At 43.9% G+C, this 27,582-nt stretch overlaps 1 protein-coding gene and 1 long non-coding RNA gene across 11 annotated transcripts in view; one reads left to right on the top strand and one right to left on the bottom strand.

The window, feature by feature from the left end:
• MPP7 (MAGUK p55 scaffold protein 7) overlaps positions 1-27,582 on the top strand; it is a 303,055-nt gene that overhangs the window by 133,873 nt on the left and 141,600 nt on the right. For 8 of the 10 annotated variants that reach the window (XM_075922585.2, XM_075922584.2, XM_075922583.2 and 5 more), the window contains one exon: positions 24,333-24,410. In XM_075922585.2, coding sequence (XP_075778700.2) covers positions 24,333-24,410 — 78 coding nt within the window. Of the gene's footprint in view, positions 1-24,332; positions 24,545-27,582 lie in introns of all 10 variants that reach the window. The other 2 variants (XM_075922586.2, XM_075922587.2) reach the window with 1 other exon arrangement.
• LOC142827373 (uncharacterized) lies at positions 16,557-21,036 on the bottom strand. The gene is made up of 3 exons (XR_012902085.2): positions 20,913-21,036; positions 18,646-18,864; positions 16,557-16,908 (listed from the first exon to the last, which is right to left on the bottom strand). It is a non-coding gene; the product is annotated as an uncharacterized LOC142827373 (long non-coding RNA).

The raw sequence follows: 27,582 nt of genomic DNA, 5'->3' as shown, positions 1-27,582 counted from the left end.
CGGGACTGCACCAGGCCGGCGGGGGGCAGGGTAGGGCCAGTGAGAGTGTCAGTCTCTGCTGGGCTAGGAGGAGTGAGGAGTAGAGAAGGGGGGTGAAGGGTCCATGAGCCTCTTCCCCCGCAAGAGGAATAAGGCTGTCTGCCCTGGCTTCCTGTGCTAACATTGATCCTATGCTACGCTGTGCCCCTGTGAACCAATAAACCTTCTACTCTACATATCTGGCTGCGGATGGGGGTGCAGGGTTGGGGATATCCCCTGGCGTGCTATCACAATGAGCGCCAAATGGAGATACTGGAGACAAAAATTAATCAAGGAAAACAGGACAGGAGAACACATTCTTGAATTGCCTATGCAATAATGCTATGAGCATGGGTAACAAACATGCAGGATTAAACTACTTGTTTCTTAGCATAAATTCAGTCTAATTGACTACTGGTATTACAGAAACCTGGTAGGATGAGTCACATGATTAGAAAAATCAGTGGTTATTAGCTATTTAGAAAGGGCAAACTGAGTGGCACTGTCAGAAATGGAATTACATGTTTCCAAGTCACTGGTAACTTGGAGAAAATTATGCTGTATTCTAAAGTACCAGTGACCTAACAAATGATGCACAAGGTGGAATACTAGGTTCCTGTGTGATACAGACCACTAGATTACTCTAAAGAGCAACCTGTTTATACATCTATCTATAATGTATAGGGAAAAAAAAGTCATGGGCAACTTCAGCTTGAGTGTCATCTGCTGGAAGTTTCATGTTTCCTATACTAAACTTCCATTGAAATTTCTAAACGTGTAGACGGGCCAAATTTCGGAAAAGTCTCTTGTGAAACAAAAGCAGAAAAATATACGCAAATCGTGTTTTGCAATTTGCCTATCTTTGTCCAACTTTTCTTTGTAGCCTGAGAGGGCACTTGATAGCAGTTTTCAAGTATCTAAAAGGGTTACAAGGAGGAGGGAGAAAAATTGTTCTCCTTGACCTCTGATGATAGGACAAGAAGCTATGGCTTAAAACTGAAGTAAGGGAGATTTAGGTTGGACACGAGGAAAAAATTCCTAACTATCAGGGTGATTAAATACTGGAATAAATTGCTAAGGGAGGTTGTAGGATCAACATCACTGGAGACATTTAAGAGCAGGTTGGCTAGACATCTATCTGGGATGATCATTCTAGATGGTGCTTAGTGCTGCCATGAGTACAGGGGACTGGATTTGATAACCTGTCACGGTCCCTTCTAGTTCTAGTCTTCTACAATTCTACGATTCTAGTGTCAAAGTTACAGACTTCTGTATTGGTACTACAGGCAGTCCCCGAGTTATGTGGATCCGACTTACGTCGGATTTCTACATACGAATGGGGCTTTTCTCACCGCGGAGGAAAACTTGTCTGCAAGAAACTGCACAGGGAAACAAATATTTAATTAATGGTTTCTTCAGTTTAACAGAGACAGGTACAAGATGATTCCATAGCTTGAAGTTGAAGCTAGACAAATTCAGAGTGGAAATAAGGCATGCAGATTTTTTAACAGTAAGGGTGATTAGCCATAGGGACAATTTCCCAAACGTCATGGTGGAGTCTCCATTAATGACCATTTTAAAATCAAGATTGGATTCAGTTCTTCAAGTAGGAATTATTTTGGGGGAGTTCTCTGGCCTGTGTTATAATAGGAGTTCAAACTGGATACTCATGGTAGCCCCTCCTGGCTTCGGAGTCTGTGAATATAAATGGTTTGGAGATTTCTGAAGTGAAAGGGAGGGGGAAGCAAGAAATGCTGAAAGAAATAAAATGTTTGTCAATTTCAAGATAATTACATCTGTATCCCCTTTCATGGTGATGAACTGCAGAAGTATAGAGGTAGGTGGTATCAGGCCTTGAACCATTACCTTTTTAGGCAGAGAACTTTTGTCCCACTTTCCTTTAAACAGATGTTTTTAGGTTGTTTAGGCTTGTGCCATGCACTGTGATATCTTCAGCAACCCAGTGTACCTAATGGCCAGCACTTGTGCTTTTCTTTCTCTTTGAGGATAATTGCTAGCATGTGCCTGGAGTTACAAGACACCACACAGCTCTTTCTCAGCAAAGTGCATTTATTTGTGGTTTTACAACCCTGCCCATCCTGGCTAATAACCACTGATAGGATGAAAGAATCACAGAGGAAGCAGAAAACAGTATGTTCCCATATGCTTATTAAACATACCAAAGAACATTTATTTTCCACGTGAGCAATCTTGCCAGGGTTGAGGTCCCCTAAAGACCAAAGATTTTATCCATTTGCTGAATCAACAGGAAGACCTGGAACCTGCTTAAACTCAGCCTTTATATATCACAAGTTCTTTGTGTCTAGAACACCCAGTTTGAACCAGTGTGTGCAAACTGCTCCAGGATTAGTACTTAGGGTTGCCAGATGGTTGAAACAAAAATAGTTGCCAGATGGTTGAAACAAAAATAGAGGACCCCCTCCACCCCCCCCCCCCCAAAAACCAAACAAACCAGGAAAAAATTCTGTTGAAGAGGAAAAAAACTGGGGGTGGGGAAGGAGACCAAAGTTGTTGAGTACCCCCCCCCCAAAAAAGGACTCCAAGGACTTAAGCCAAAAACAATTTTTTAAAAAATAAAACAGCATGTCCCCTTTAAGTGCAGGTATAGGAACAGGGGAGCGGTTGAGCACTAAGACCCAGGGGAAGCATTGCTTGCCCTAGGTCTTTTGGCTGGCAGCCATTTTGTGCCGGCAACTTTGTGGAACCACGTAAGCAGGGGGGGCTGGGAGTGTTGGGGGCTGGGGGAGATTAAGGAGGGAGGCTGGGCACTGTTTGTAGGGTTGCCAGGTGCCTGGCATTTTTGCCTCCTGGCCAGGGAAAAATTCAGAAAATACCAGACATCTTGGGTGTCCAGTATTCTCTGAATTTTTTTACTGGACAGGAGCCGAAAATACCAGACTGTCCGGACACCTGGCACCTTGTCTATACCAGACACCTGGCAACCCTGTTAGTACTCCTCTGGAATTGTTTACTATCTTAGCGATTTTCCTTAATCTGCCCTACTGATTTTTGTTTCAGGAGAAGCCGAGTAACCCTTCCCCATACCAAGAACACAATCATATGGTACTCCCCCAAAGATTCTGTGTGGCATTGCAATATCTGACATAGTTTGTACAGAATAAATTTCTCTTGATAAGATTACAGACAAAGAAGGTCTAAGGAGAGGAAGGGTTTTGTGTGGGTTGTTGGGTTTTGTTTGTTAGTTAAGCTTTTGTATTTTTCTTTTGGAATATTAATCTATTTGTGGTATTTTTGTGCAGGTTCTCAGACAGAGACTGGTTCTGGGTGTCTGAGATCTGACAAATTATCTCTTTTTTTGCCTATTATTGTGATCCTAACAAAATATAGTAGGTGCTATATCAACACTGGGGAAGAGTTATGTATTTTGTGATGTGTGTTCGAACATAGCATTCTGGTGTGTGACTTAGCTAGTGCATTCTTTGGTTGGAGGTGTTTGCGCATGAGTGTGTAGAGTTTAAAAAGTCAATTTGGGTGCAGTCTTAGGCTAACTTTCCTATCTCACTATATATTTGAGGGGAATAAATCCACTTCTCATTATTTGGCCAGCTTTTAAAGATTGAGTGCCTTGCTTAACTTAAATGTACAATCTTTCTTCAGAAGAGAAATGAGGCAGTTCTTCAAGTGCTTGCTCATGTCCATTTCATATTAGGTGTGTGTATGCTTACGGTAGGCACCACTGCTGGAAGTTTTCTCCCTCAGGATTATCCACAGGGCAGAGGTTCTGGCACTCTATAGAGCGGTGACCACATGGCAGTGTAGAAGGGCTGCCTTCTGCCCCCTCCCTCATTAACTTCTGCTGCCAGTGACAATGTATAGAACATTCACAGTTGTGTTAGAGTTGCCTAGGCTTCATTTGTAGAAAATTTAGTTCTTGTGCAGTTAGTGTAAATAGTTAATAATAGTTACTTACCCCTTAGCAGAAGAGTTTTTCTTTGAGTGTTTGCTCATGTCCATTCCACAGTAAATGTATTGTCCTTCACATGCACCACTGCTGGAGAGTTTTCCCTCAGCAGTATTTGTAAGGAATCAGCTCTAGCAACCCCTGAAGTGATCTCTCCATGGTGTAATATAAAAGGTGCTGCATGCTTCCTCCACCTTCAGCTCCTTCTTGTCATCAGTGATAGTACATCAGAACTGCTGAACTCTTGCCAGTTTACTTTTCCTATGAACAGTTACCTTGGTATACATAGTTTCTCTCAGTAGTGATCGTTGTTAGTGTTAGTTTTAGCTGTTAGTGTCCCAGATGGGACTTAGCCTAAGAACATAAGAATATAAGAACGGCCATAGTGGGTCAGACCAATAGTCCATCTAGCCCAGTATCCTGTCTGCAGACAGTGGCCAATATCGGATGCCCAAGAGAGAGGGAACTCATCAGGTAATCCTCACATGATCCGTCTCCTGTCACCTATTTACAGACACACAGAGGCTAGGGACACCATTCCTACCCATCCTGGCTAATAGCCATTGATGTACCTAACCTCCATGAATCTATCTAGCTCTTTTTTGAACCCTGTTGAAGTCCCAGTCTTTACCACATCTTCTGGCAAGGAGTTCCAGAGATTGACTGTGCGCTGAGTGAAGAAAAACTTCCTTCTGTTTGTTTTAAACCTGCTGCCTATTAATTTCATTTGGTGACCTCTAGTTCTTATATTGTGGGAATAAGTAAATTACTTTTCCTTATTAACTTTTTCCACATCAGTCATGATTTTATAGCTCTCTATCGTATCCCCCTTTAGTCTCCTCTTTTCTAAGCTTAAAAGTCAAAGGCTTTTTAATTTCTTTTCATATGGCATCCGTTCCAAACCACTAATCATTTTTGTTGCCCTTTTCTGAACCTTTTCCAATGCCAATATATATTTTTGAGATAAGGTGACAACATCTGTACACAGTATTCAAGATGTGGGTGTACCATGGTTTTATATAGAGGCAATAAAATATTCTCTATCCTTTTTAGAGACTATCAATTATTCCTACCCTTTATTTCCTGTCTTTTAACCAGTTATTAATCCATAAGAAGACCTTCCCTCTTATTCCATGACAATTTACTTTACTTAATAGTATACTATGTCCACTGGATCACCTTTGTCCACATGTTTGTTGACCCCCTCAAAGAACTCTAATAGATTAGTAAGGCATGATTTCCCTTTACAGAAACCTTGTTGACTTCCCCCCAACAAATTATGTTCATCTACATGTCTGACAATTTTATTCTTTTCTATAGTTTCAACTAATTTGCTCAGTATTGAGAATAGATTGACTGATCTGTAATTGCCAAGATCACCTCTAGAGCCCTTTTTAAATATTGGTGTCAATTAGCTATCTTCCAGTCAATAGGTACAGAAGCTGATTTAAAGGATAGTTTACAAACCACAGTTAATAGTTGTGCAGTTTCCCATTTGAGTTCTTTCAGAACTCTTGGTTGAATGCCATCTGGTCCTGGAGACTTGTTACTGTTCATCAGTTTGTTCGAAAACCTCCTCTAATGATATTTCAATCTGGGACAGCTTCTCAGGTTTGTCACCTAAAAGGAATGGCTCTGGTTTGGGAAACTCCCCAATATCCTCAGCCATGATGACTGAAGCAAAGGATTCATTTAGATTCTCTACAATAACTTTATCATCTTTGAGTGCTCCTTTAGCATCTCGATTGTCCAAGAGCTCCACTGGTGGTTTAGCTGGCTTTCTGCTTCTGATGTATTTAAAAAACATTTTGCTATTACTTTTTGAGTTTTTGGTTAGCTGTTCTTCAAACTCCTTTTTGGCTTTTCTTATTATATTTTTACACTGAATTTGACAAAGTTTATGCTTTTTTCTATTTTCCTCACTAGGATTTGACTTCAATTTTTAAAAATATCTTCTTATTTGTAACTGCTTCTTTTACTTGGTGGTTAAGCCATGGTGTCACTTTTTTTGGTTCTCTTACTTTGTGTTTTAATTTGGGGTATACATTTAAGTCAGGCCTCTATTATCATGTTTTTGAAAAGTTTCCATGCAACTTGCAGAGATTTTACTTTTGTCACTGTACCTTTTAATTTTTGTTTAACCAACTTCCTAATTTTTGTGTAGTTTCCCCTCTCTGAAATTAAATGCCACAGAGTTGGGCTGCTGAGGTATTTTTCCCACCACAGGGATGTTAAATGTTATTACATTATGATCATTATTTCCAAGCGGTCCAGTTATATTTACCTCTTGGTAAATCAAGAATAGCCTCTCCTCTTGTGGGTTCCAGAACCAGCTGCTCCAAGAAGCAGTCATTTAAGGTATCAAGAAATGTTATCTCTGCATCCCATCCTGACGTGACGTGTTCCTGGCCAACATGGGCATAGTTGAAATCCCCCACTATTATTGAGGTTTTTATTTTGATATCTTCTTAATCTCCCTTAGCATTTCATAGTTACTATAGTGAGGTGGTTGGTGATATTCATGCCCCAGTCCCCAAGTTTTAATGCAAGCCTCCTATACTGGTCAGTGACCCACATAACAGTTGTCCAAGGTAGTTTGAGGGGGGGTCATGTTAGTGATAAGTTCTTCATTTGTAAATTGTTCAGGCCTCGAAGAAAGAGAGAGAGAAAGAAAGAAAAAAAGAAAGAGAGAACCATGGGAGGTCAACACTGTGAAGCAGCATTGCCAACACTTCAGCTGCTTACTGGGCTTTTAGAGGACATTTAGAGGTAAATTAGAACTACATTTTAGCACAGAACACTGAGAGCCAGTACTGGTGGCTGTAAACAAACTTGATGGGACCATAGTAAACTTGGCCAGACCCATGACAAGTGGACATCTGGCCAGCTAAAATCATGCTGGACCATGGATCTTGTCAGAATAGAGAGGTTCAACCTGTACTCTTAATGGAATCAGTGCTAGCACCAGAGACCAAGTCAGACTTAACCTGGTGTATCCAGATTGACCCTTAATTCGACAACTGGTTTGTTACAAGTGAAAAATCTTAAAGTTCCTGTTGCAGGAAGTGGGAAAAAGGAAACAGATTCTCACTTCTGAAGATAGTGGAAGGTGGGATGAAATGCAAAAGGGGATGGAAAATAAACTGATGTCCTGTTTTAGATAGACTATTGAGTTTTGCTTCCCCTAATTTAAGGTAAATATTAGTCTTTATTATAACCTTCACTGCATTTTGATAGACAGAGAATTGACATAATTTATTTTAGGTAACATGGATCAAGCCACCTCTCTCCAAATAATTCCACACTGAAACTAAATAGCAGTTTCATCTCAGGTTTGATTTTGGTAAGGTAATTGATTCGCAACCACTGATGCCTTTATGATGACTACTCAGATAACCCGTTCTACCTAATCAGAATACTTTCTCTTAACAATGCTTTAAAATAAAATCCTAGTGTTTTAATCCTGCTGTCATGGACTCCAATTTGAAGACCACTGTTTTCAAAGGAAAAGTGTTTTGTCATTGTTATGCTCCTTAAAAACTGATATTAAAAATAGCTTTTCGTTTCAAGGTCTTCATGTCCTTAGATCACAAGAAAGAGTAGATGTATTTAAATTTGGAAATGTTCTGAAAGGAAAAAAATCCTAAGAAATCTGGGGTTAAAAGTACAAAAAAAAAATTAAGAAAATCCTTTGTACAGTATTGGTTAAGGGTGTTTGGCTCTGAAGAGGCAGGAAAATTTATTTTGGAACAAGTGTGACTTGTTTGGCTTTGGTCTGAACTTCCTCTACCCACCTAGGGACCCTCTTCTATAAGCAAAGTCATCAAAACTTTTTCTTACAGCTGACAAAAAAGTACACTTGAATGAAAGACTGTGAAAGCTTATATAATAGAAGCTTTATTTTGTTGTGTAGGGAACAATGAATTGAAAGTGAAAAGTATTTCTTATAGAAAGATAAATATTTTAAGAAACTCTGCAAGGACTTAGAGGGGTTGTAGACAGTACTTATTCTGTTCTGCTTAACCTTGCAAAAATAGAATACCTAATATATTAGTCTCAAACTTGTTACAGTATGTTTCATACTCATTTAGACATCAGTGTTCTTACTTTGTTCCTAGTGCTGAATCAAAATAAAGGATACAATTAAAGGTACAGTATCCAATAGGGATAATTCACAAGTAATGTTTTAAAACAGAAGCCAATATCTATCAGATGAAAAGAAGGAAAAATTCATTGAACAATAAATAAAGGATAAAATATTTCAGCGTATTTTGAGCAATTCCTAAAAACAAGAGGGGAATGAATAGAACAGCTTAAATAGGAATTTTTTCAATGTATTTGTCAAACTGTCTTCTAACAATATTATAAGTAGGAGTATGGAATACAAATATACTGTATGGTACAATCAACCATACAGCACCTTTTGTCAAAAAGCAGATTTCGTTTTCACAAATTCCTTATATCAGGGTTTTTTTTCTGGGCCTTCACAGGAAGTTGGTTCCTTTAAAAAAAAAAAAAAAAAATGCAGTTGCATATAATCAGTGCTCAAACCCAAATGAAAAATTTTCCTCCAGAGCAAAGCTGTGATACTTGGAAAACTGAGTTGTATTACAAGTAAATATATGTGTAATGAATAAGTGTACTGTGCAAACACTGCTGTCCGGTCTATACCTAAAAATTAAAGTTGACCTAGCTACTTTAGTCAGGGCTGTGCAAAACATCAAGCTCTATGTGATGTAATTAGGTTACCTTAACCCACACTGTTGACACAGTTCAGTGGAAGAATTCTTCCATTTACCTAGCTCAGGGGTGGGCAATAATTTTTGAAGAGGGAGGGGCAGCACTTCAAAAACTTTTGAAGTGGTTGCAGGCCAGGCAGAGCTTTGGGCCTTGGACTGAAGGGGCAGGGCCTTTAAATAGAAATAAGTGAAAGTGCTTGTGTCTCCCTTGTGACTCCCAGACATCAGACATGCCTGCATTGTTAATGAATTATAAAGAGAGCAATTTTACCTGACAAATTTGCCGTTTATCTTATTGCACCTGGCTTTTTAAGAAGGCAAACATAAAATACAGGGTCATTAACTTGCTATGTCAGGTTCTTAATTCAGTTCAGAATTGCCTTCCCAGGTTTTTAAAACCTTTTCATAGAATCATAGGACTGGAAGGGACCTCGAGAGGTCATCGAGTCCAGCCCCCCGCCCTCAAGGCAGGACCAAGCTCTGTCTACACCATCCCTGACAGATGTCTATCTAACCTGTTCTTAAATATCTCCAGAGAGGGAGATTCCACCACCTCCCTTGGCAATTTATTCCAATGTTTGACCACCCTGACAGTTAGTAATTTTTTCCTAATGTCCAATCTAAACCTCCCATGCTGCACTTTAAGCCCATTACTCCTTGTCCTGTCCTCAGAAACCGAGGAACAAATTTTCTCCTTCCTCCTTGTGAGATCCTTTTATGGGATTGCTACAAGTTACCTTTATACAATGTAACTATTTCCTCTCATGTAGTACTCACCAGCTATCTGACTCTTCAGTTATCTTCCTGATATAAGAACTTTCTTCTTTGATGCCTGTGCCATCAGAGACAGCCTCCCCCGTATCTCTCTCTTTCATGCAATCTCCAGTTTAGATTTTTGCTGAAAATGGCTCTTTTGCCTTTCCAACCTTTTCATTTCTTTCCCCAGTAAGGTAGCATTCCTATGATTGAGTGTGTCAGTTTTCACAATCCTTTCTGTTGTTCAACTGTCTTCTGGATCCCATGTGGGATCCCATATGGCAGTAGTACCCAACGCGGTGCCCGCGGGCGCCATGGCGCCCGCCGGGGCATTTGTGTGCATCCGCCGACAACCTGGGCCAGCCCGGCGCGCGGCGCACTGGAGGCGCCGGCCCCAGGCGTGTGACACGCACCACGGTGGCCCCAGCCCCGGGGCACATGCGGGCGCGCCGGTACCGGGCTTGGGCGGCCCCGGCCGTGGGGCATATGCCGGCACTGCCGGGTGCAAGGGCATCCCTACCCCTGGCGTGCCCCAGGACGCGTGGCCCCGCCCCCGGGCGCCCGGCGCGTGAGTGGCCCCACCCCCACGGGTGCTCGGCGCGTGAGTGGCCCCGCCCCGGGCGCCTGGCGCGTGAGTGGCCCCGCCCTCAGGCGCCCGGGAGCCTCTGGAGGTTGGGGACCACTGCCATATGGGATCCCATATGTGAGAATCCAGTGGATACAGTATACTTAGATTTCCAAAAAGCTTTAACAGGATCTATCACCAAAGGGTCTTTAATGTGAGCTATCATGGTATGTGAGAGAAGGTCCTCTCTTGGGTTGATAACTGGCTAAATGACAGGAAGCAAAGGGTAGGATGGTCAGTTTTCAGAATGGAGAGCAGTAACTCATATTGTCCTCCAGGGGTCTGTACTGGGAGCAGTACTATTCAACATATTCATAAGTGATCTGCAGAAAGGTTAACCAGTGAGGTGCAAAATTTGCAGATGATACAAAATTGCTCAAGATGGTTAAGTCCACAGTGGACTGTGAAGAACTTCAAAAGGATCTCGCAAAATTTGGGTAACTGGGAAACAAAATGAAAGATTAAATTCAATGTTGATAAATGCAAAGTAATGCATATTGGAAAACATCATCCCAATTGTACTTGCAAAATGATGGGGTTTAAATTGGCTGTTACCACTTAAGAGAGATCTTGGAGTCATTATGGTAGTCAAAAAGGTAAAACAGAATGTTAGGAATCATTAAGAAAGAGATATATAATAAGGTAGAAAATATCCTGTTGCCTCTTTATAAATTCCATGGGCCTGACTAATTCTTTTGGGGTCCCATGGTTAGTAGATTTTGTGAGCCCCTCTTAGGTGCTAGGGTGAGGCCAAAATGACGGGTTCGTTGTGTGAGATGGGGCTGCCAGGGAGTGGGATGGGGATGCAGGAGGGGTGAAGGTGGGGGATCTGGGTGGGAGGTAGGGTGCTAGAGTAGGGTTTTGGGTGGTGAGGATGTAAGGTCTACACAGGATGGAGGGTGCAAGAGTGGGCAGGGGATGGAGTTGTCTGGCCAAGGGAGGGTGCAGAAGCAGGGTGAGGGGTCTGGGCATGAGTTAGATAGACGCTCTCAGGCGTCACTCCCATGCAGTGCATCCCAGGCACCACCTCCCATTGCTCCCATTGGCTGGAATACCATGGAGGGAGGCAAAGCAACAGCACGTAGAGCTGCTTGTTCCCTTCAGGAGCCAGATTCTGCAGTGAGGGGTGACTCCCCCCCCCCCCCCCAGTAGGAAGCCGGTGCTCTGAGCTGCAGGGTATGGAGTGAGAGGCTGAACCTCAAGCCGTGGCCTAACTGCAAGGCAGCCACAGACCACTAATGTGGTCTGTGGACCATAGTTTGATAACCACTGATGTTAACTGATGCATTAGAGCAGTGGTGTCCAACCTTTTAAAGCACAAGAATTAAAGCACTTTTTGAATTTATCAGTCCAGGATCTACTTCAAACCCAAATATCCCTGCCCTGCCCCTTCTCCGAGGCCCTGCCCTTCCCCCACCTCTTTGCTGAGGCCCCACCCTCCTTACTCTGTGAAGATGAGGTACAGGGGAGGGGAACAGAGTGACATCAGTGCCCCCAGCCTCTGTCTCTCTCTAGTGACCGGGGTGGTCACTCACTGACGCCCAGGAGGAAGAACACCTCTCTGAGCTCAGGTGGGCTGAGACGGAGCTTGCCCTTTTAAGTTCGCAGAGGCCTTGGGGCGGGGCAGGAAATACAAAAGCCCAGCCCAGGAGCTCAGCAGGGCCCGAGCCACTGGAGGGAACAGAGGCCTATGCTGAGTTCTCATGCTTAGGCCCTGAAGATCTGGCAGAGGTGGATAACTGGCTTGGACTACCAGGTCCAGGCACTGAAGAGAAGACTTTCTGTACCCTGTCCCCCCACATGCAGACTACCCGGACCTTGTGAACCTGTCGCTGACCGGGAGTCAGGTAGAGACAGTAAGGGTATGTCTACACTACCCCGCTAGTTCGAACTAGCGAGGTAGTGTAGACATACCCAGAGAGAGTTTGGAAGTGGCCCAGGGGAACCAGATGATGGTCGGGCGGACATGATAACCCTTTGTTTGTCGGCATGTTTCAGATCGGATTCCCTGCTGACCCCAGCGGCCACCAAGGCTGCCACTGCTAGGACCGTAGGCCGGGATGTGTTGGTGTAGGGAGGGCCCGTGTCCCACACCGCCACCTCATATACTGGGTGGCAGTCTTCCCCTTTCCACTTGTGCCGGGAACTCTTTGCTTGCCTGCCCAGCCCTGAACCAGAGCCCAGGCTGAACTGACTGTAGGATCTGTTTGTTTGTTTGCCTGCCCCACCCTGAACCAGGGCCAGAGCTACATTGACACTGGACTGGTGTGGCTTTGCAGCCTACCCCGCCCTCCGGTTCCCACAGTCTAAAAGGGGCCGCTAGACCATTACGTAAGGGCCTGAGTACAGGCCAGGGTACCAGAACTAAGCGAGACCGCTTACACGCCGCTACTCTGCACAACAAGCCAGACACTCTCAGGGGCAGCTCTGAGGCTCTGGGCAGGAATAGCAGGGTAACGTGGGGAGGGACAGTAGAAGTGCCAGTACTTGCTAGCCTCCCAACCAAACCAGTCAGGATCACCTGTTAGAGGCTCCAAGATCTACCCGTAGATCCTGATCTACTGGTTGGTCACCACTGCATTAGAATTATATAAAGGCAAACATTAAAGCAAGATGTTTTATTTCATTGGTTACCTTTTTGTCAGGAAATCTATGTCTGGAGTGAACTGAAGCCAGAAAGTATCAGCCAGGTGTATTTACCTTTGGGCTCCAATCAATTATATGGACTTTTATCGATCTTTGTAATATTTTTGGATGGCTTTATGGTCATTCCTGGTAAATATTAGTCCATGCCTTCTTGTCTAAGAAAATATTGCCCAGATCTCAAGCATTTGTTAGTCTGCTGCTTTTGAAAACCTTTGTCTGATACAAGCATTATTTTTTATTATTGCCCACTTCCCAAACTTTCTCTTTAATGGAAATACTAAGACAGTTGGGAGTCAGTTCTGGCTTTGTAGTTATCAGATTTACATGACTCCTGTTAAATCTGGGTTTGGGTCTAGAAGTAATAGAGACTGTGCCAGTTTTGGTCAAGTATTTTCTAAAAGCAATTGACAAAAAGCAAGTTTACATGGTGACTGTTTCAGATCTGTTAGGTGTCTGCAGTACCACAAACTGATGATGAAGGCTCCAGTAGCTCATGGCCAAAAACAAACAAAATTGCCCTGGAGTGCCTTTATCATTTTCTCAGGGGATCTCATGGGTAATAGCAGTCAACTATTGATAAGCTCAGTGCTCCCTGATGTTCAGCTTGAATAAAATAAAAATGATGATGGTGGATTAAACAAACAAAAGAAATGGAGTTCTGACATTTTGATTCAGAAATTAGGTATTAAGGTGTGATGGCCTGGACCGGGTCTGGGCACAGCTGAGGGTGTCCACTCAGGTCGAATTGTTCAAATTGGGGGCTCTCTCTAGCCCCTAGACTGGAGACCTTCCCAAATAGGCCACAAACCAGTCCCACAGAGTGCTTCAGCTGCCTGCCTGAAGCCTCACAAGCAAAACCCCTCGGACACCCCAGCAATATCCATGCCCCAGATGGCCCCGGGCCTCATATATAGGTGAGGGGTCTTAGAACCCAATCTCACCTTCCCCGAACAAGTTCTGTCTGGTTCCAAGAAACCAGCCACAGTTCTCAGGTCAATTTACACTCTGGATCTTACCCACAAATCACGCCGAGCCAGTCCTTTAGAATCTACAATCTAAAGGTTTATTACCACAAGAAAGAAAAGCCTGAGAGCAAGGTTGTTAAAGTATCATGCATTACATGCATCAAATCTCCCAGTTCTCGATGCAGGCTTGCAGCAGAGATGCTATAGCTGCTGGCTTAAAAGTCCTTGGTGCACATCCTATGCCAGGATGGGTCCACAGTTCTTCCCGGCTCGTGAATCCCTGCGAGGCCGCATCTGGGGTCAGGAGCAGATCTGGAGACCAAGATGGAGTCGGCCACATGGCCTATTTATACCTCCTTCCTGGCTTCTTCTAAGCTGGAGACAGTCACATGGTCTCTGACCAGGCACCTAGATTCCTTCATAGGTGGGTCTCGGGTACTTAAAAGACCTATTGTCCCTGGATCCTTGCTAATTAGCATGTTCATAGGTTGAGCCCATCGCTCAACTACATACAGAGAAACTTCCAGTCTCCATACAGAGTACATATTCATAACTCCACATATAGGGTATGTCTACACTACCCTCCTATTTCGAAATAGGAGGGTAATGTAGGCATACCACAAATGAAGCCCGGGATTTGAATTTCCCTGGCTTCATTTGCATAAGCGGGGCGCCGCCATTTTTAAATCCCCACTCGTTCGAACCCCATGCCGCGCGGCTACGCGCGGCACGAACTAGGTAGGCTTCCTAGTTCGAACTACCTAGTTTGTGCCGCGTGTAGCCGCGCGGCACGGGGTTCGAACGAGCGGGGATTTAAAAATGGCGGCTCCCCGCTTATGCAAATGAAGCCCGGGAAATTCAAACCCCGGGCTTCATTTGCAATTGCGGTATGCCTATATTACCCCGCTAGTTCGAACTAGCGGGGTAGTGTAGACATACCCATAGACATTATGCAGATATATGAAGAGCATATACAGTATCAGTAGACAGTAAGCTTTTGGTTGACACCTCACATGGCCCCCTTTGTACCACTTTTGGGGCGAACATCCCCCATGGGTGCAGCAGTGACCCAGCTGCTCCCCTCAAAATCCAATAATGTGTCATAAGGTTTGCAATATAAGAAACTGATTAATTCTGGGATTCTTATAGAGGTTGAAATAGCAACTGTAGCAAAAATTCGTTTTGTCTTTACTTTGCAAGGTGATTGCGAAACAGTTCTCTACAGTCATGTATACTTTAGTGATTTCTAGTTTGCATTATTCTAAAGTTCACTATGTGGGGCTATTTCTGGAAAAAAAACACTGGAAAATATTTGTGTGGATTGTGGCTGCCTGTTTAAGATACCGTAGAGTCTCAATTATCCGACCTAAACGGGACTGACAGGTGGTCGGATTACCGAAAATGTTGGATGATAGGGACTTTACTACTGTAGCTGGTGCTGCTTGGTCCCCATCTCTGCCTGGCCCTGGTCCCTTCCCTCCCTGCAGCTCCTGGGTGCTGCAAGGAGGGGACGAAGCAGCATCGGCAGGAGCAGCAGCAGTGGCTCCAGGAGAGTGACGGGGCAGCGAGTGGGGCCATTCTCCTGGCCGTGCCCTGGAGCTGCTTTGTCCCCGGGAGCTGCAGGGTCGGATAAAGCGGAATGTCAGATTACCGAAGGTCGGATAATCCTGACTTTCCTGTATTTTGGATATCGAACAAATTATATTTATATTCTAGAGAATGTGTTTCCTTTCATTTAGTTTCAAGATTCAAGTAAAAAGTACTTATAAGTAAAAACAAATAATTTTATGGTGTATGTACTCGGTGGTTTAGAAGTCTGTTTTTGTGGTCTTGTTTTAGTGTCACAGCAGAGATCATCAGTATGCTTCAGCAAGTAATCCTTAGTTTGAAAGCTGGTTGCAACATATTCTTGGTGAAAGGCTGGCAATTCTGGAATTCACTGCCATTTCTTTACTCCACCCAACATTCAACATATAATAGAGCCCTTGCTTGTCTAGTCATTATTCTTTATTGTGTTTTTACAGTATTGCCTAAGTGCCAACCAAGAATGGATTCCCATTGTGCTATGATCTATATAAATGCAGCATAGCAGACTCTTTGCCGTAAAGAGCTTACATTATAACTAGACAAGACAGGGTGGTGCTAAAGGTGGAGCACACAAATACAGTAAACAATGTGATGGCAGCAAACATATTAACTAGCCAATTAGCCCGTCATAAGGCTGGATTTTCAGGTCTCTCCTCCATGTCGGTCTTCTCTCCTGAGCGCTCTCTCTCTCTCCCTCCTTCCTCCTCCTCCTCCTACAGCCTCCCCCCCCTCACCTCTCCTCTGCCTTCTGCTTCTCTCTCCATCTCTTTCTTTCTCTTCTCTTCCTCCTCCTGCCTCTCTCTCTCTCTCTCTCCGCTCTCCTCAGTCTCTGTCAGGGATGCATGAGTGGGGCAGGCAGCACCCTGCAATCTGCACATGCCTGGGTGAGTCTGGCTCCCCACTGGCCGATTCCCTCTCCCTGCCCCCCGCCAGCCAGTTCCTCCTCCTGATTTTCCATGGCCAGCCTTGCTGACCCTGACTCCCACCCCTGACCAGCTTTGCTTCCCGCCGGCCGCCCCTCCCCCGTTCTCCCCTGGCCAGCTACTGCTGCCTCTGACCTCCCCCCGCCAACCCCGTTCCTCTCCTGTCCGGTCCCTCCACCCTCCCACCCCCGATCAAGGGTGTCCTGTTTTTTTTACACCCTACCCCAGTGACGTACACGGCCGGGGGGCGGGGCCATGTATGTCACCACCCCACCCCCCCCACCCCTCTTGCTGTGATGCTCGGCTGAGCATTACAGACGGGCTACAGCGTTACAGACTCACAGATGTTGGGCTACTATATATATGATTACATGAATTTTTGGAGGGGGGGAGTGTGTGTGTTTAGGTAGGAGGGAGTAAGATAGAGGGGACATTGAAGTGAAAGGGGCCAAGGAGACAAAGTAGGAAAGAAGAGGTAGAGGGGGCTGCTTCTTCGAGTAGTGTCCCCGTGGGTGCTCCACTCTGGGTGCTGGTGCATCCTCACGCTGGCAACTGGAGATTTTTCAAGCAGCATCCACTATGCTGTGCACGCACTGTGGTGCCCGCTCATGCCATTAGTGTCCATTAAGCAAGCACGCTAGGCGGCCCCTCAGTTCCTTCTCTATCGTCCTTGGCAGCAGATGGAGCGTCTGTCCTTCCACTGTTTCTACAGAAAAACAGCAGAAAACTGGTTATTTCCCCTAAGTTTCCTCACATTTCCAAGTTTTAAGACCCCCTACCCCACCCTATAGAAAAAATAAAAAAAATTTTTTTTCTTCTTCCATTGTCATTGGCCCACCGCTTTTCACCATTCCTGATGCCGGGATCTCCTGGCTTCAAAAGATGTGACTCATGCTGGAATACTATGCCTGTTTCAGACAGGCACTCGGTGTGCATGAAGTGTCTTGCAGAATCTCACCAGAAACAAAAGTGTGCTCACTGTTCTAAATTGATGGCCAGAGCACTCTGTGACCGGGCCAACAGGTTGAAAATTTTCCTCTATGAAAGGTCGTTCCAACTGTCTTCTGAGGACTCACCAACTGCCTCAAAGCTGACTTTTGAGCCAAAAGGTATGGACAAAACATGTCCCTTTACCTCTTCTGGCACGTCCCTTTTAAAAATGAGACTCTACCTTACCCTCGGTATCGATGGCCTTGAGGGTCAGCACTGCAGATAAGCCCGGCACATAGGGCACTGCATAAGAGGGCGCACTCAGAGCCCAACAAAAACAAGCGGCACCGTTGGCACTGACTGCACTGTTGAGCTAGCATAAGCACTGTTTGGCACCGAAGCCACCACCTGAGTTGGCACCGATCTCAGTACCTAAGAGGCCCCACACCAAGATACCGCCTCCAGACCAATCAGCACCGCCTACACCATTGGCACGGAGTAAACCACGTACCTCAGTGCTGTCCCAGGAACACCTATAATGTGAGTCTCCTATCAGGAGCCGTCAGGCACCGGCAGCATTAGCACCAGGTTCCTCTGTACAGTCGGTGCGCTCATGTAGATCACCGAATCTGTCTTGCTCCCCAAACAAAGCTGGCACCGAGCCATGCAGCTGTTTCTCTTCCCAGCATTCCAGCCCAGTAAAAAGAGCTCCATCTGGGACAATGGGCCTATTACATACACATATCCGCCACCACCACCACACTGGTATGCATATCATTACAATTACCTGCCACCTCCGTACTCTGGGCAATGGCAATCATGGGAGCCACATTCTCACAGGAAGAGCCATAATACCGCACCTTCCACAACATCCAGAGAACTACCTCGTTCTCCCCAACAACTTCCATAACAGTGCCTAACTCCTCAATCGACACTGAGATAGAGGATTCTCTGAGGGTAAGAGTAGGTCCCCTGGGCATAATTTTTCGTCCTCACCAGATGAGGTGGTTATGTCTACCACCCCGCCACCAGGCGATGACTCAAAGAAGTTCCAGGAACTTTTTAAAAGGGTAGCATTAGCACAAAAGCACAATTTACAAGAGGTTCAGGAAAAACAGTATTGCCTTCTGCGCACCTTACAACCTCCTACCTAATCCAGGATTGTCCTCCCCATGGACGAGGCTATGATGGACTCAGCAGACAACATTTGGCATCCATCACTCCAACCAACAGAAGAGCGGACAGAAAATATTTTCTCACGCCTAAAGGAATGGACTTCCTTTTTACTCACCTTCCACCAAACTCCCTGGTAGTTGATTCCGTTAGACATAGAGCCAGACAACCTAATATTATATCAATACCACATAACAAGGATCATAAAAAAATGGACATTATGGGTTGTAAAGTGTACTCCTCGGCCACTCTGTTCCTTAGAGCAGCGACTTGTACCGCCATGCTTTCAGATTATGACTATTCTAATTGTTCCAACTTCAAGAGCTTACTCAATACTTACCTGAACACAAGAGACCTGTCCTTCTCAACATCATGCAGGAGGGCCATACAATTTCTTGTACTGCTCTACAGTCTGCAATGGATGTAGCAGACACAGCTGCATGCGTCACAGCTTCCGCTGTTGTGATGCGGAGAATATCCTGGCTCCAAGGATCAGGTGTCCCAAAGGATTTGCAGAAGAAGATCGAAGATCTACCCTTTGATAAAACCAATCTCTTTGCTGCAAAAACAGATGAAGTACTTCATTCGATGAAGGATTCCCATACCACCCTAAGAATCCTGGGGATGTACATGCCCCCATTTAAGAGAGCCAGATACACAAACAACCAGAGACCCAGGGAATCATACAGATAGCAACAAAGGTATGACTTCCAACAAAAACAAAGGCCACAGTGTTGTAGGCCACAACGCTAACAGCAGCATAAAACACCATCAGCCCAACCATCCACATCTAAGCCGCAAATTTGAAGGTTTGGTCAGGAGCCAGAAAGACACTTTACTTCTGGTCACACCATCCACTAATTGTCCACAATTCAACCACTGCATCCCCCCCATTTTTCAACAGTGGGCTCAAATAACATTAGACAAATGGGTCCTAGAGCTCATCATCCATGATTACTCCATCTCTTTCTTTTCTCATCGTCCTACCCATCCTCTCACCCCGTCCCTCCTCAGGGACCCCTCTCAAAAGATCCTCCTCAAGCAAGAACTGCTTCACCTCCTCCGTTTAGGTGCCATAAAATCGGTACCAACAGAGTTCCATGGTCGAGGGTTTTACTCAACTTATTTTTTAACACAGAAAAAGAATGGAGGATGGAGGCCCATCTGGATTTAAGAAAGCTCAACAGATACGTCGCTTACCACTGATTCAAGATGATGACCGTAGCAACAATAATTCCAGCATTATATCAAGGAGATTGGCTTTTGGCTCTCAACCTTCAGGATGCATACTTCCACATAACAATTGATCCCGCCCGCAGGCGTTTTCTATGATTCACGGTTAACCACCACCATTACCAATACTGAGTGCTCCCTTTTGGCTTTTCAATGGCTCCCGGAGTGTTTTCCAGAACACTGGCTATCATAGTGGCCTGCCTACGTCATCAGGGAGTCATAATATTTCCATACTTAGACAACTGTCTCATAAAAGGCACGTCTTTCCAGGAGACAAAGGACATGACTGAGACTACCACGGACCTCCTCCTCCGCCGTGGCTTCCATATAAAGTTCAAAAAGTCCACTCTCTCTACCCCGCTCAATCGCTAGAGGTTATAGGAGCACACATCGATACTGTCACAGCCAAAGCAACCCTTCCCATGCACAGATTCGACACCCTATGCAACCTCATAGCAGTAGCACGGGCGACCCCTACCACAACAGTTTGTGAATGCCTAAAAATTCTGGGACATATGGTTGTCACAACCTATGTCATCAGTCTGGGGTGGCTCCACATGAGATGCCTTCAGTCTTGGCTCGCCACACTTTACACGCCATCTAGAGACCTGCTCTTCAAGTCAGTAACTATTCTACCATGGGCCCTCAACTCCCTCCAGTGCTGGACAAGTCCACACAATGTATTAATTGGAGTTCCGTTCGAGCAACCTACACCTACACTTACCATGATGACCGATGCATCACTTCTCGGATGGGGTGCTCATCTGGAAACCCTCATGGCCTAAGGTCCTTTACAGCACAAACACTCCATATCCACCTTTTACAACGGCAGTACATTACCATGCCAGCATTTCCTACGCCATATAGCTCGCAAGATTATCAACGTCTTATCAATGACGGATAATACCACTTGCATGTACTATATCAATCAGCAAGGTGCTGCATGATCCCCATCTTCATGTATGGAGGCTCTCAAGCTATGGAATTGGTGCCTGATGCACTAGATTACCCCTGTTGCCATCTACCTCCCAAGGGTGTTAAGTATTATAGCAGACATTGAGTCGCAACTTCTACGACCACCACGAGTGGGAGATGGACATTCAGGTCCTCTGTTACATGTTTCACCAATGGGGTCAGCCAGAACTGGACCTTTTCATGACCAGAAATAATCAGAAATGTCACCTTTACTGCTCCAGAGCAGCCTTAGGGAAGCACTCCCTGGGGGATGCTTTCTCTGTCAAATGGGATGCACCACTGCTCTATGCATTCCCACCCCTTTCCATACTTCATAAGGCCATCATCAAAATCAGAAAAGATTGAGCTCACATCATATGCATTGCATCAGTGTGGTCGAAGTAAACATGGTATCGTTACCTCCACAGAATGACAGTGATGGATCCATATGTTTTTCCGCCTCAACACAGTCTTCTCTCCCAGAATCATGGTGCAATTCTCCATCCCAAACCCCACAAGCTCCATCTCCACACCTGGCTCCTTCATGGCTCCAGGATGCTGAAAACACCTGCTCAGAAAGAGTAAAAGAAATATTAATCAACAGCAGAAGACAATCCACAAGGAAAACGTACCTCTACAAATGGAGTAGGTTCTCTCAGTGGCTAAAATGTACTCACACTATAACCCCTGAGACCACCCCTCTTCCCTTCCTACTGGACTACCTCTTGCACCTTAGAGAGTTGGGCCTGGCTCTAAGTAGTATCAAGGGTCATGAAGCTCCCATAGCAGCCTTCCATTGCACCACAGAACATGATTCTTTCCTTTCAAACCCAATCACCAAAAGATTCCTCACTGGTATAGGAAACACCTTTCCATCCGTTTGCCCACCAGTTCCAATCAGGGACATAAATCACATACTTAAGAGCTTGACAAAGCCGCCCTTTGAGCTTTTGGCGACCTGTTCCAGGTCATACCTATCTCTGCAGTTCTTCCTGGTTGCAATAATCTCCAGCAGGAGAGATGGGGAATTGGTTGCCCTAATGGCGGACTCCCCCCCCCCCCCCCATACAATTTTCACCAGGGACAGTCACATTCTGGCCCCACCCTAAATTCCTCCTGAAAGTTTCCTCCCACTTCCACATCAATGAACCCATACACTTACCTGCCTTTTTCCCCAAGACATATACTGATCCATCGCACGCTGCTTGACACAGCCTCGACGTCCTCATAGCGCTTGCGTTCTACATTGATAGGACAAGAGTCTGGCAAATATCTCCTAGACTCTTCCTATCCTTTACAGAACGATCCAAGGGACAAGCTGCCTCTTCTCAGAAGATTTCCAAGTGGATCTCTTCATGCATCCACACATGCTACACCAGAGGTGTCCAAACTTTTTTCAAAGAGGGCCAGATTTGATGAAGTGAACATGCGTGAGGGCCGACCATTTTGCCTGACATTCTTTGAACCATTAAAATTAAATACAAATGAACTATTTTATGCAAAGTTTATTGCAAACGGCATACTTTTCATTTCGTCACATGGATGACAAATCTAAACAGGTGTTAAATCACTCTGCCTTTCATATCTGAAGGCCAGATGAAAAAAAAAATCCAGGAAGCTGAAATATATGTCAGGAACATTGTAAAGTACATTACATATTATTGGTAATAAAGGTTGTCTGTCAACTTTTAAGTTCAAAAAATATGAACAGGAACATAACACCAAGTATACATGTTGTGTCCAAATATATTTATAACTGATTTAGACCAACTGACATTAACTGAGATTTTACAATGTATTCATCTCAATACATATGGATTCGTTGGGGGCCATAAAAGATAGATATTGCCAAATTACCTGGGGGGCCGTATTAAACCGGAACACGGGCCGCAATTGGCCCGTGGGCCGGACTTTGGACATGCCTGTGCTACACCATTCACAATAAAGAGCCACCTGGCATTATCATGTCCCATTCCACCAGGGCTATGTCCTCTACTACTGCCTTCCTCAAGAATGTACCTCTCCAGGATGTTTACAATGCAGCCACGTGGTCATCAAACCACACAAGAATGCAACATTACACTCCAGCATCCTCCATCACATCCTTCATGGCTGTGGGACAAGCAGTATTTTCATAAGTGATAACCAGGGCTCGACAAATAGTGTAATCTACTCACCCGTGGCGAGTAGATTACACCCCGGAAGAGCCGGCATGAAGCAATCTGCGCATGCTCAGAGCGCAGAACCGCGTGGCTGGCAAGCGGGGCTCGCTGCCACTCGGCGAGCCTTGGTGATGACGACAGGGCTCCAAACCTGCCTCCATGAGCCGACTACTGCTTTATAGTCACCCAGAGTGGATCACCTACGGGGACACTACTTGAAGAAGAAAGAGTTACTCACCTTGTGCTGTAACGGTAGTTCTTCGAGATGTGTCTCTCTGTGGGTGCTCCACTACCATCCCTCCTTCCCTCCTTTGGAGCCCCATGCTCTACTAGCATGCGTAGAGAAGGAACAGAGGGGCAGTGTTGCGCATACGCCTAATGGACACTAACGGCACGAGGGGAGGGCCATGATTTGTGTGCTGCATGGTGGATACTGCTAGAAAAATCTCTGGTCACTGGCACCAGGATGCACCAGCACCCGTGAGGACACACATCTCGAAGAACCACCGTTTCTGAACAAGGTGAGTAACTCTTTTCATGTGTGGGATGAAGCTGAGGTGAAGAAACCATTAGGGTGAGGATTAGAGCAACCAGCCAACCAAACGGGAGAGAAAGTCTAATAAAAAATGTAGAAAGTTCTCTGGATGTCTGAAGGTCTCTCCTTTAGCTGTTTTGGCTTTTGCAGTTGCTCTTAGCAGCTCAAGTCTGTCTGGTTCCTCTATATGGATTTTTCCCTAAGGCTAAATTGTTCTTTGAGTTGGATCAATGGAGACTCTACCTGGATCCCAGTGCTCCCAATATTTGGGGTCTTCTCTGCACAGTTGTGTATCTAGAGGAAGAGGCTGCTAGGGAGAGTAGTGGTCTTGGCTGTGTCTCATTTTACCACCTCCCACCAGCAAAGTAGTCCCTGCTTTGTGGGGTTGAGGAGGGGGACAGTGTTTTAAGGGGTAAGTGTTTTTACATGTTAATGATAATTTAGATTGTCAGCTTTTTATTTTGTATATTTTATGTCTAGATAATGGTGATAGGTAAACAATATAAATAAAAAGATTGTTATATATTAAATATTCTCTAATAGAGGAAAATAAATGTTAGAGACTTTTCAAAAATATTTTGACTATTTTAAGATATATCAGTGGAAATTTTAATGTGCTAAAATACAACTTTTCCTGAACTGTTAGAATTCATATTAACACTAATTTGCCCTTCTTTCTGAATTATTTTAATGATTTCAGCAAATCCACTGAACTGTCTGTCAAAAGGTGGGTGATGGGCTGCTACTTCACCTCATAAATCATAATTTACAAGAGGTTTTATGCCCATTTTGGGGATAAACACTTTATGCTTTGTGTTTTCAGTAGCAATGTAAAATGTAACAGATACTTAAAGCAATATGTCTGAAATACAGGCATAGAAAACTAAGGGGAAAATCACAAATGTTTAGTTTCTCTGTGGGTTGGTCTACATAGTGAACATTTTTTCCATCTGATTTCATGTTCTTAGCACTTCAACAGAGGTGGTTGATGAATTAATCTATATGATTGCCTCCTATAGATTAATAAAAGGATGTTTCTTTAGTTACAGACACTCAGCAGATCAGTTAACTCAACAGGGTTATGTTGTCATATTTTCTTTGGTGCTAAGCATACTTTTTCTTTTTTGTGCAATTGTCTTCCAGATTCACGAGAAACTGCATTATTATGAAAAACAGAACCCTGTACCCATACTCCATGATGCAGCAGCCTTGGCAGATGATGTAAGTGTCTCCTGCTGAGATCACTGGTACCAAGTCTCCCAAAAAGCTGTCTGCAAGCAGAACTCCTCATAGTGCAAACATATGAATGTAATCCTCTGAGCTGAAATCATAAGAAGCTGCAAATGTTTCCAAAGGTGCTGTCATCACTAGGCTTATTGCTGATATTGCTTTGATTTTTATTCACGTTCTTGTTGTAAAAACATTGCAAGATAGCCTCTGTTCTGCTTGGTAACTATGTAATAGAAATTTGAGGTTGGAACTCTACTGGGAGGGAAAAGCTGTCAACTATTAGTGTTTTGAGAAGGTCACAGACAAGAGGAATGCTTTGGAAAAATAAAGACAAATGAGAGAGTTGTCCTGTTGACAGGACAAGAAAAATGACAGATAATACTACAGAAATGAGGCATATGAAATACGTAAAAAGGAGGGGTTGTCCCAAAATACCTGTTTAAAAAGAGAACATTAGTGATTTATGGATATTAGAGCTTTCCAAATTACCTTCATAACTAAAAAATAAATTATAGAAGTGGTCAGCATTGATGGAGTAGTTAATTTCCTGGTACTATAATTTTTATTTTAAAGGAAAAAAAACCAACCTGCCATTTCTTTCTATTTAGTTAATTCAAGGATTTAGATGAATTTTGCACACACCTGTATAAACTGTTACTGAATCTGAGACAGGATGGAGAAATGTTTATTAAACTGTGGTTTAGGTGAAATCCATCAGTCTTTCTTATAATAGGTGATCTCATTTTTTTTTCTTTTGGAAATGGCAATATGTTTTAGGATTAATTTCAAACATGGAGATTTGGAATCTTGATTTATTTCATAAATGTTCTTTGCTGAGTTTTTGTTTTTATATAATGCCCATATACTTTAAATAGTCATATGCTTATCTGGCATGAAACTATTGACATATTTAGGATTGCAATGCAATTTACAAAATCAAGACTATCACTGTTTGAAACATTCATAGAAAAACCCCATTTACAAGAATTTAATCATGTATCAGGAAGAGGATATCTATATCCTGTTATGGATGAAATATAATAAAATATTTACTGTGGTCTGACACTTATATTAAGTGTTTTCTTTTAAGTAACTGCATTTAGACAAATAATTGTTTTGTAAACTAGAAAGATCATTAAAATGTACTCCAAAATTGTACTCATTTAGTATCTTTTCAGACAATTTAAACCAAGTTAGAGCGTGGGTCCCTTATCTTTTGAGTGCACAACTAAAACCACTTGAAATGAGTCTAATTTCAGAAATGCTGAGAAACTACTTTCTGAATATCAGGTCCTTTTAAGATGTCTTAACTTTTGGTACCAAGTAATGAGGTACTCCAAATCTCTGAGTTCTGAAAATTTAGGCCTTTCATCTTTACTCCACAAAATATGCAATGCACATGCAATTAGTTTTTTTCTATGAGAAGTGTATGCATTTGAAATGTGAATCTGTAGATTTCTGCATAATTTTAATTTTTAAGATTTGACTTTGGTTGATATTTGAGATTTCTCTAGTGCTTTTGTCATTCTTTCTGTGTAATTTGAACAGTTCACATTATGGACCCACTCCTGTAAGGTGTATATTTCTACTGAATTCAAGCTAAGCACTTCTCAGAACTTAGTTTGTATGTGTTAACATGTAATCGGTGCATTTTTATATGATTGTTAATTTGTACACAACGTATATTGTATAACTTTAAAACATAGAATTGCGGGATTAGAGATGCATTAAATTTTGAGCAGTCTTGCTGACAACTAGTAAGGCTTCAGGAGATGTCAGAGCATGTTAGCAATGTAAAAAGACACGGGAGGTGAGGCAATATTGTATTGAATCAACTTTTATTGGAGAGAGAGACAATCTTTCTAGCTACACAGAGCTTTTCAGATCTGGTAAATGTACTAAAAGTATCACAGCTAAATACAAGATTGAACAGATAATTTAGCATAAGTAGCTAGCACATATTCTAAGGGGTCATTCAAAATGAAGTGGCCTGTTTACATCTCTGTGATCATAGAAGAAAAAGAGGGGCTTATTGGGTTACAGATTCTTGTAATCTACTATGTATTAAGGATGTGAATGGGTAACCAGAAGCAGCTCCTGTGGGTGGAGGGCTGCTATTGTCCTGTGGGACTGCTGGCTCCCAGTCTGAGTGGGCTGGGAGTTAGCAGCCTCCCACAAGGGGTGAATGCTGCCAGTTCTTCCTCTTCTCCCTTCTTGTCCCCCCTCCCAGCTACTGTTTCTGCTCAGCGCATGGCTGCAGACTCCCAACCCACAAACTCACACGGGCTGGGAGCTGGCAGCCCTCCCCACTCCCTGCTGCTGCTTCCGGCTTCTACCCCCCCCACCCAGTGGGCTAGAATGCCCCCCTCCTACCTGCCCCCAATTGATCAGTTAACCAGTTAAACTTACCTCCATACTATATATATTTTTACATCTCTACTATATATTTGAGAGAGTTTGTGTCTATGGCTATGTCTAGACTGCAGGCTTCTTTCGAAAGAGGCTCTTTCGAAAGCATCTTTCGAAAGAGCCTCTTTCGAAAGATCGCGTCTAGATTGCAGGCGGATCTTTCGAAAGAGCAATCCGCTTTTTCGAAAGAGAGCACCCAGCGAGTCTGGATGCTCTCTTTTGAAGAAGCCCTATTTATATTGAAGAACGCCTTCTTTCGAAAGAGGAACTTTCGAAAGAAGGCGTTCTTCCTCGTGAAACGAGGTTTACCGCCATCGAAAGAAAAGCCGCGTTCTTTCGAAATAATTTCGAAAGAACGCGGCTTGAGTCTGGACGCAGGGGAAGTTTTTTCGGGAAAAGGCTACTTTTCCCGAAAAAAACCCTGAGTCTGGACACGGCCTGAGTGTGTGTCCATCTGTCTGTCTTTTCAAGAACCCCCTCCTAAACAGTAAGAGCTAGGACCACTAATTTGGTGTGCAGCTTTCTCTTATCACAGCTTAAAGCAAGGTAAGGGTTTGGTTTGCCAGGAAAATGGGATATCCGTGTAATAGGATTGGTTTACATAAAATGGAGAGGGGGTCTGTGCTATATAATGACCACATGGGGACAGTAGGGGATATGGGATAGAAAGTGGGAACAATTATATTGTATGATGACTACAAGAGGGCAGCAAGGAGCTAGAGGACAGGGATAGATATAGCACCATTGGAGCAGC

Source organism: Pelodiscus sinensis, chromosome 2 (assembly GCF_052426305.1).
Source record: "Pelodiscus sinensis isolate ZL-2025 chromosome 2, ASM5242630v1, whole genome shotgun sequence".
Classification (NCBI taxonomy): domain Eukaryota; kingdom Metazoa; phylum Chordata; order Testudines; family Trionychidae; genus Pelodiscus; species Pelodiscus sinensis.
This window is presented reverse-complemented; position numbering and strand designations above follow the sequence as displayed.